Below are 10,587 nucleotides of genomic sequence, written 5' to 3'. Positions count from 1 at the left end.
CCGGCCGTGGCCAGGCCGACGGTACCGCCCAAGCCTCCGGCCTCCATTTCTCTTCTCCTTTTCTTATTTCCTTTTCTTCTTGGGATTTCTATTTTCGTGCCCTCAGTTCCTTAGTTGTACTCAGTTTTCCCCAGCTCCTTAGTTTTTCCTCAGTTTTACCCCCAAACGTTTGTCTGAAACCCGCAGAAGCAACTCAGACGGCAGGATTCCCGTTTAGTTGACCGTTCTGTCACGTGTGGGGCCGCGTCGTGTGGGGCCGCGTCGTGTGGGCCCGCGTCGCGTGGGGCTGGTAGAAAGGGACCGCGTGGGACGGGACGAGAAGCGTTTGGTTGCACGTGAGCAGGAGGCTGGGTTCCGTCTCTCTCGGCCCAAAATTGGCATTATTAAGTGCACCTTTTTCCCCTCTTTCTCTCTGTCCTTTTCACCAAATTAGTATAAAATCTAGAGAAGCTTGCATTTCGACTTTCTTCAATTATTTGTGCCTTTTGGCCCTCGTTGTTTGCCCAATATGGCAGCAAATCTAGTACTCCCTACGGTCCATATGTATGTAGTTAAATCTAGAAGCAAATCTCCGGGATAATGTACGATAAATTCACGAGTCATAGTAAATCAAGAAAACTAAGTACGGCCAACAAAATATAGTAGACTAGGGATAGATAATCCCTAGATAATATGGATAGATAATAGGCTGCATACACGGCGAGCCAACATAGTAACGAGGTTCTTCACAGGCACCATCATACTAACATAACAACAAGGGATCCCTAGCTAACAACAAAGGGATCCCAACAACAAACTAGGAGGCAGCGGCGAGCAGCGGCACACGTCCGGGGACTCCGCCTACCCCATCCGGCTCTGCCTCCACTTGTTGCTCTTGCTCCCCTTGGGAGCCTTGGGCTTGAGCGGAGGCATGCGGCCGGCGGAGATCTCCACCCGCCGCAAGCTGCGGAGGTGCATGCCGAGCGCCCTGTGCTTGGCGCGGAAGGAGTGGACGTTCACCGTCGTGCCGACGTTGGGGAAGGTGTTGCTGATGTTCTCGGCATGCGTGACGAGGCGGTTGAAGTCCGTGGCGCCGAGTCTCCTGGTGCGGAAGGGGCACTCGTACACCTCCTTGGCGAAGTAGGAGATGTGCTTGGCCGACCTGCAGCCTCCGCGGGACTCGGCGAGTCTTGACGTCCTCCTCCTCTTCGTCGTCTGTCGACGTCGGCTGCCGAACATCCGATCCATATCAAACGAAACTAGTGAATGAGTTGCAACGATGACTAACGTACATGATAACAAAGTTAAGAAAAACAGAGTCAGCCTCGGTTAGAGTGGACATGATTATATATCTACGGGGAAGGTGTTAGCGAACTAAAGCTCATGCACAACAGATTTGTACACGAGCAATGGTTCGCTGAACCCTCCACTGTAAAATTTGTGCCCAACCATTCATCATAGGCAAAGAAACAGATTCTAGATCCGAACTAGATCTAAACTTGAACACATTCGAGATTATTTGCAAAATTAAACGGTTGATATCTTTTGATTAGTGCATAAAATAACCGATTGAGATCTCATGATTACTTGCATAAATTAACTGATTGAGATCCAATATTACTTGCATAAATTAACCGAACAGCCGAACCCCAAATCTTAAACGAAATCAAGAAGTGATCAAAACAAAATGGAATAAAATCGGCGCAAATATTAGCCCAATACTCATCCATCTACGGATCCATCTACACCAGCAAAAATAGGGTTCAAAAAGGAATGGGGAACAAAAAAGGAAGCAAACCGTAGTTACCTCGTTCCATGGGTCCTCCGAGGGAGGTGTCGTAGGGGTTCGGGGCGGGACGTACGGCACGGGGTCGTAGGGGTCGACCCATCCCGCCGGGATCCGGCCGCCACCGGCGGCGGCGGCGTCCGATGCACCGGCGACGGCGGCGGCGGCGGAGGCGTCGTCGTCCGTAGGGGACCGGCGCCGAAGATGGAGGCGTCGCGCTTTGAGCCCACCTCGACGATGGGATTGGCATTCTCCTTGTCCATCTCTACGGCGGAGGAAGAGGAAGAGGGAGAGGGAGAGGGTTTTTTGCTTTGGAGAAGATGATGGGACGTGAAAGAGTTGGCGATGCGTGAGCGAGTGAGAGTGACGAGAGAGAGTGCGAGGAGGCGTCTATAAAGGCGAGGGGTGGTTAATGCGACCCGCGTCCTACGCGTGCACCGGTGCACGTACGCACGTCTTGGACTTACGCAACGCGACACGCGTCCACGATTGCACGTCTCGACTTCTCCACCGCGACCCGCGTCTACGCGTCAACAATTGCACGTGTCCTCGAGTCTAACCCTGGAAATTTAGATATACTCGGGTATACCCTCGAGTCTTATACTAGCATTTTTTGTGTGCTCAATTTTCCCCTCGAGTGCTAATACTGGCTAGTGCAATATACTCGGTTTTACCCTCAAGTGGCTGGTCAACGAGAGAGTCAACAAATGGGATTAACTAGTTAAATGAGTCATTTAATGTGCAAAAAAATCCTAAAAGAGTGGCACTTACTCATGGAGTCTTTACCACAAATTGCCACTTCTCAAATCATTGATAAATCATAGATAAATCAAGTTTTACCACAAATTGCCACTTCTCAAATCACCTAGTAGCTATGAAGGTGCATGGTTTTCCACAACAAGCCCTTCCCAAAACAGACTTCCCCCAAATCATACTTTGTCTAAATGAGGCCACAATTCTCACACCTGATGTATATTGGTATTGCAAATAGTTTGAGGTAGGCCAAGATGGGTTTCATTGTACAAAACACACATTTTCCATTTTTCAAATCTCAAATTTGAATCCCTTAGTCTGTTTACTACTCGGGTGCCCTTGGTTTCTTGATAGTACTCAGTTTGCCCTCTCTCTTCACAAATTCTCGCGGACGTGCATCATCGCCCCGATTGGTCTAGCCCATGTCACGCGGATCGTGCCCGCCGAGCCGTTGATCGTATGATATAGGGAACGGGCAGGATAACCCCTCTCTCTCTCTCTGTTGGCGGTTAATTAGCTTCCACCCTCTAAGTATCTTTGAAGGGCGGTTTTACGTATTATTTTTCGCGCGCTAAAAATTATAAACTATTTTAGGCGTTACTTTTCACGCAAAAAAATGATAAACCATCAACAATTTGTTGTAGCCATTACTTTTCACGCAAAAAAAATGATAAACCATCACCGATTTGTTGTTGCCATTACTTTTCACGCAAAAAAATGATAAACCATCAACAATTTGTTGTAGCCATTACTTTTCACGCAAAAAAAATGATAAACCATCACCGATTTGTTGTTGCCATTACTTTTCACGCAAAAAAATGATAAACCATCAACAATTTGTTGTAGCCATTACTTTTCACGCAAAAAAATGATAAACCATCACCGATTTGTTGTTGCCATTACTTTTCACGCAAAAAAATGATAAACCATCAACAATTTGTTGTAGCCATTACTTTTCACGCAAAAAAAATGATAAACCATCACCGATTTGTTGTTGCCATTACTTTTCACGCAAAAAAATGATAAACCATCAACAATTTGTTGTAGCCATTACTTTTCACGCAAAAAAAATGATAAACCATCACCTAATTTGTTACAAAAGCTGGTTTCGGTGAGACCTAACCAAGTTTGGCATACATGATGGCATACCTATAACAACAAGGAATATCTAAAAGGGAAAGTTTCGGAAAATTTGAAATTTAGGGTGAAATGATGCCATACATGATGCTGTTTTTCGAGGTTTTGACCCGAAAATCAATTGGGTATTATAAAGGGAAATAAAAAGTTCGAAAAATGTAAAAACGAAACAATCTATCTATCTATGTATAGAAGATCAGCTGTATGAAATTTGAGGTTATTTAGAGAAGGTAGAAAAAATCACCTTGTTAGAAAAGCTGGTTTCGGCGAGACGAAACGGCATGCGCTTAAGCAAAGTGATTTTTTCGAACATCTCCAAATGACCACAAATTTTCCATACATGATGCCATACGTGTAACAACAAGGAACCCTATCTAAAAAGTGTCAAAAAGTTTGCCCAACCGTATAGCTCTATCAAAAAGAACCTCACCATGGCGCTAGTATAATTTTGGGATAGTTACAAACTTTCGTTACCTAACCTTCAACATGAAACTTGTTTCAAATTCATTTTGGCCTACGAGAAACAAATCCCAACTTGATTCGAGCACCACAGCCTCCAAACGATGCCGATGCCGATATCGGCATGGTCGAAGCGGCTATGCTCGCCGCCCATCGCTAGGTCAACGTCGGGATGCACCCTCAATCCCGTCCCCTCATTCGATCACCGACACACCGGAGATACCGCCGAGGCCAATGCCGAACGTACATGCCGATGCCAATGCCGAACATGCATGCACGCCGCCGTGGGCACGGCCACGCCGACCCGCTATGCTTCGGACGCCACGGACCGCCGCGAGGTCTTTCCCTTCGCCACCACACTCTCCTAGCACCCACCTATACACGCCGAGAAAGGAGAGACACTAGTTTTCTCTACATTGCTCGTGTTCGTGTCCGACACGGTCGATCAAAGTTTTGACGTAGTCTTCGATGTCGTCGACCATTTCTTCTCTTCTTTGCATGGTTAAACGCGTCTAGTTCATATCTATCTAATGCGTCCGGTCTCGCCTCATGCGGTTCATTGTGGACGTCGATCTCATCTCGGCACCCCGCATGCCACCTCCTCCGTGCCATCGCTGTAGAGCTCCATTTAAAAATCTAATCCTACCCGTGTATTGCCCCTTGTATCGGCGTCATGGCCCCACTTGTCATTCGATATACCGAAGCCCCACTCGTTCGCGTTTTGGTCGGGGATACGGCGATGCTTACGGTCAAACAAAGATGGATGGTCCGACGTGTCTTTGCGGGCTCTACGTGGCCCCACTAGTCGGAAGATAACGGTCAACCGTCGGGCAGCGGCCGTTACATCACGTGTGATGGTTTCAGACAAAAGTTTGGGTAAAACTGAGGAAAAACTAAGGAGCTGGGGAAAACTGAGTACAACTAAGGAACCGAGGGCACGAAAATAGAAATCCCTTTCTTCTTTCCTTCATTTCTTCTCTTTTCTTCTCTGTTCTTCTTCTTTACTACTTGCTCTTCTATTCTTTCTTCCAACAAGAACCACCCAAGAATAGCATAGCATATCTTCAAAACTCTTCAACTTTTTGGGCATACCGATCAACACTACATCATACAAATCTTATAAAATAAAATAATCATATGAAATTATTGTCATCAACACCAAAACCACTTACTAAAGGAGATATGTTCTATCAACCCTGCAGGCAGACGTCGACGAGCTCAGATCCAGTCCGTCCTTCCGCCGCTTCTCCTCTCACCACCACGGCAAGGCAGAGAAGAAATCAGAGGAGATGAACTAGAGCCGCAACCACATCGGCGGAGAGGACAAGATCTCTTCCCTCGATCCAACAACAGCGAGCCTCGCTTCTGATCCTCGCCACCATGGCCGGCCAGGAGAGAAGAGACGCACCTTGCAGCATCAGGATGGCTCTCCCCCACGCCACCACAGCCGGCCAGGAGATCTTCACTTTTACTGCCAACCAGGGGAAAAGAGGAACCTGCGGCCATCGATTTACTGAGGAAGACGGTGCAGAGGAAGAACAAGCAGCAGCCCTAGGCTGGCAAAGATCTGGTGGCGAAGATCCTGGCCACCGTCCCCACTACGGAGCAGACGCCCAAACGGTGGCATATAGCCACAAATTCTCAAACAAACCTAGAGATCTACACCTAAATCTACTCCGGCACCAACCTAGACCCACTCCAGCCAGCTATTCCGGCAGAGCGGCCGTCGGCGGCCCGGTCAAGAGAAGGGGAAGAATAAAACTACTGTAGATGAGGGAGAGCCTGAGGAGGGGAAAATGAGCGATCCGGTGCGCAAGTTTTTCTGTTTTATTAATCATGAGTGTAATACAATATTGCAAAAGTAGACCGAGCGCAAGTGAGAGCTAGCCACTGCCTGGCCAACTTGGCAAGGACAGAGAGTAGAACGATGTTTTGGTTAGGCTCAGGACCTGATGGTCTTCAGGAACTAAAGGTCCTCAGGAACTTGTTGCTACCCTTTTTTGCCTAATAAAGATCTGGTTTTACCCAAAATAAAATACAGTTAGCTTCAAGCTGAACTTACTGTGTACATTTAACCGGTTCAGTTGAATTTACATATGCTTGCGTTTATTGAAAATCAAGGCAGTTTTACCTCAAAAAAAATCAAGGCAGTTCAGCCAAGAACACATAGAACAGCAAAACATTAGCATTAATGTTATTGCATTAAGCACACAAAAAATGCTTAGATTTCAGGATCTCATAATATACCACCAAAGCACGTCTCTATGTATACAAATTATCCATTTATTACTTTGAAACTTATACAAGCCCTGTAAACCTCGACACTCACATAAAATATTCAATACAACAAAAGGTTGCAACGGAGCCCTTCATGGCTATTATGGCGAGCATCTCACAGCAGTTTCACCAGCCTCACCAACTGTCATCCAACCTACAGGACAGCACATAAAACATTCTTCTACCCTGCTAGGAAACCTACATTGTTCTCTTGTAGAAAGCCTGTGACCCGAAACAATATAGGATATATAGTCCTGTTAACCTTGCGTTTCTCCTGATTACAGCTGCACATTGCGGTTGTGGACCCAGCTGAACGGAATCACTGGCCCCTGTTTAGCCCTTGCTTGTGCTCTCTCATCCAGCCGCCTGAACCTTGTCGCCAAGGTGCACACATAGTCCTGCGCCCGTCTCCCTTCACCTGATAGTCCGGTTAGATCTGCAACTTTCCACCGCTGGACCAAGAACTCAAGGATGTCTGCATAGTCTTTTGCTGTGTACACGCCAAGCCGCTGCGCAACTGAGCTGAAGTGCTCGAATAGGTTGTCGTCCTCGCCGTCGTACATGAGATGGGCAGGCATCGAGATCTTCTTCCTCATCATGTCAGCAAACGCAAGCACCGTGTAGTCAGGATCGATTTCAAAGAGCTTCTCGACTATCTTGGTGTAAGCTGTCTCATGGCGCTTCTCATCAGCTGCTATCGTACCACATATCTGGGCCAGTTTAAGGTCCCCAAACTGCTTGGCATGCCTAGCGGTATTGCCATGGGATATGAATGTTGCTCTCTCTTGGAATGACGTGTAAAGGAAACCCATGTAGGGATTATTCTCAGTTCCTGGGTCCTGATGAAAGAACAAATAACAATACAAATTATTTTCATGGCAATGCTCACTAAAGTATCCAGAAGCAATTGCACATCATATTTACAGATAGTTAATACCATAGACATGCCAAAAGGGGATCACTTGACAAACAGTGTTTCTTTCAAAAGCGAATAGGATATCTAGATGCATCATTGTACTGTTCGAAATGGCTAAAACAGTATAAGTTGAGTTCACAGCTTAGTTACAGTTAAGGCAGTATCTATATAAAAAAAGTAAATGGTGGTTTGTTAATTGAATAACACATCTATTACACGTTTGTTTTGCCATTATTGGTGACTTTGTTTGAGAGAACTGCTGACACAATGATACATCGAAAGACAGAAATCAGTACTCTCCAGTGGTAGTAAGATTATCCCTGTTAACAACCTAATGATTCAATGAAAGGAAAAAAGGTGTCATTATCCTTGAAAGACAGTTCTTACCATTCCAGAACCGATAAGGTATTGTATGGTCTTCTCAATTTGCCTCATGTCAACACGCCCACAAAGGTACATATACTTGTTCAGGAGATCCCCATGTCTGTTTTCTTCAGCGGTCCATGCTCTTGTCCAAACAGCCCAGGCAGTTGGGCTTGCACCCGTTTCATCACGGACACCATCAAGGGTGTTGAGCATTGTTTGGTAGGTAGGAAGGGCTTCCTCAGTAACCATGTCCCCAACTAGGCAAACAAAGTAGTCATCAGGGATTTCCTTTGCCCGCTCCCTTAGTTCTTTTACTTCATCATAAAATCCATCTGAAGAAGGGTCTGGTAGGAAGTCCTGTGGCTGCCAAGACTTCTCAACTGGCTTCAGGAGGTTCAATAGGTTGTCCCTGGCCCAAGATTGGAGTGAATCGAAAATCTCCTGTTTCTGTGCTGGTAGCGAATGCATGACTTGGAGCTGCACCTCACGTGGAGGAGCATAAGGCTTTTTGGCAGTTTTGACCCTAGGAAAGGCAACATAATTATTTAGTAAAATCAAAAAGGGGCATCACAGATGGATGTAATTGGCATGGTGATTGACTCGATGGAACTGAACAAAATGATGCAATGCAACTCAAATTAGATTGTCTGCTACACGATCTCTATACTGGAAATTTCAACAAATTTCTGGTATCAAACTACAGTGGCCAAGTAAACACAAATGGTGAAGCAAGGCTTCTGATGTTTGCATAGACAGTTTAACAGCATATACACACAATTTCCCATATATAAAAGTAGGTAATCTTCTGATGAAGGGATAATTAAGGATAAGTGTGTAACCACAATTGCATATACACACATAAACAACGTTCAATCAACAATTCTTCTAGGATTTTACAATTTATGATCCAGGATAACCAGGTGGGTAATTTGTCTGAGCAGCATAACTCTCCTAATCTAACAAGATGAACACAACACAATATGACAATATCCACTCACGTTATGTTACATTAATCCGGATAACAAACAAAAAATTGTATCAAAATATACTTTTATTTCGTATCCACATACTCTTCCTATATTCACAGGTGCTAAATATTGTGATGCCCCTGTCCTTCAATGTTATGTAATCTTCAGTGTGGTATTATGCTTAGGAGTGGAGAGAGTAATATTTTTAATTAAATTGATACCACAAGAACATGAGTAGAGTTCCTGTGCTCCCCCTTTAAACTAAATTGCACAGGCAGTGAGGTATCATTAGTAGGACTGCAGAGGGTGGTTGCAGATCAGGCCTTCTAATGTTCACTATCAGTCCTCCACAAAAAGAAGTTCGCTATCAGTCTATCCCCATCAAACTGTTTGAACAAGTTCAGATCCGAACAGCTAACATGCTTACGGTTTCCTGCATTAGATGATCCTATATTTGGATTTCGACAACCTGGTTGAACTGACGATCCTGCTTATGTATATTAGTTCCTGATTAAGCTTTAAGAAGTAATTTCTTCAAATTAATAACAAATTTGCAGGTCAAATTGACAATACAAAATTCATGCACAATCAGTTTAAGATGAACCTATCGTCATTAAAAAAGAAAACAAACAAATATACACAGAAGAGAAACCAGATTTTGGTTGCACGTGCACGTCAGCAAACGGGCTAGATCGCCAAATCAGGAACGGGTCTCAAACCAGCGTTTCAGATCGTAAGCTGGGAAAAAGCATCAATTGGATCAGCGAACGAATCTAAAGGGAAACGCCAGCACGGATAACAAAGCATCCCGAGGAAAAGCCCCTGGATCTCAACAAGGAAAGAAGGAGAACACAGAAATCAAACGCAAAAAGGTTGCATTTTTCTTCTTCTTGTGATTTGATCCGATCCATTAGATTTAAGGTGTTACCCTTTCATCCCAAGTACCCAAAATTCGAGATCACACAACTCACCAACCCAGATATCAGAAGAAAAAAAAACGGATGCCCAAGAAACCCTCTCACCAACCCAGATCACACAGCAGGCGGAACCATTTCCACTGTACTCGAATCAAGGAGCACGGGTTGTACGCATGAGAAGGAGGATCTGCTTACTCGTTGATTGTGGAGGCCATGGCCACGACCGGCGGCGGCCCATTGTTGGCCCTCCTCTGCGCGACGGACGGCGACGGCGAGGCCTTGTGGGACGGGAGGCACGCCCTGAACGCCATGGCCGCTCGAGCTCACCTCACTGCTCCCTGCCGCTGCGAGATCTCGATGAGGAGAGACAGGTGGAATGGATTCTTTGCTACAGAGGCCGGGATTCCTTCTGCCCCTCTTCTTGGGCGCTCCTGGTTGTCTCTACCTGCGTGTGGGGGGTTATACAGGGGGTTTGTGAACGAGAGGGAGATCGGCTATTAAAAAGGGAGGAGAGAGAATGTATTTTTAGCAGTGTAGGCCATTAATTTGTGCTAATCTAGACTTGTTGGTGCGCAGCATCGGGTTAACTTATTCCAACCTCTTTTGCTGGCCTGCATTGAAATTTCTGGGTTTTCCTGACCTCAATGGTCTCATGGCAAAGAAATAGGGTGTTTCTCAATGATTTCTGGACGGAGAAGAAGAGTCATATGCCAAATTGGTAGTATATTTGTAGTGGCTGTATAGCCACTTTAGTTGACACCACACAATGTTAGTTTAAGTGTATGCCAAATTCGTAAAATAGTATGGCTAGGTATACCATACAAGAATAATAATGGAATATTCTCACAGGCTCTTAGGCATATACTTAAGTAAATATTTTTATTATTTGTTGGATGATTAGGACGGTGATGGTTTTCTCAACCCAACAAAGATTAAACCTTAGTTTGACACAATTCACGTTTCATTAGTAGGAAACTACATTTTCGTCGATAGCAAGATGTCTGCGATGACATTCTAAATATTGAAGCT

General features: G+C 45.2%; 1 protein-coding gene across 1 annotated transcript; it reads right to left on the bottom strand.

Annotated features, from left to right (window-relative positions):
* Positions 1 to 6,381: 6,381 nt before the first annotated feature.
* LOC124671413 (stearoyl-[acyl-carrier-protein] 9-desaturase 5, chloroplastic-like) lies at positions 6,382 to 10,054 on the bottom strand. The gene is made up of 3 exons (XM_047207785.1): positions 9,754 to 10,054; positions 7,695 to 8,196; positions 6,382 to 7,230 (listed from the first exon to the last, which is right to left on the bottom strand). Exons 1-3 carry the CDS (start codon positions 9,867 to 9,869, stop codon positions 6,670 to 6,672), a joined length of 1,179 nt encoding a protein of 392 aa, XP_047063741.1. The 5' UTR covers positions 9,870 to 10,054; the 3' UTR covers positions 6,382 to 6,669.
* Positions 10,055 to 10,587: the final 533 nt, after the last annotated feature.

This window comes from Lolium rigidum, chromosome 7 (assembly GCF_022539505.1).
Source record: "Lolium rigidum isolate FL_2022 chromosome 7, APGP_CSIRO_Lrig_0.1, whole genome shotgun sequence".
Classification (NCBI taxonomy): Eukaryota; Viridiplantae; Streptophyta; class Magnoliopsida; order Poales; family Poaceae; genus Lolium; species Lolium rigidum.
This window is presented reverse-complemented; position numbering and strand designations above follow the sequence as displayed.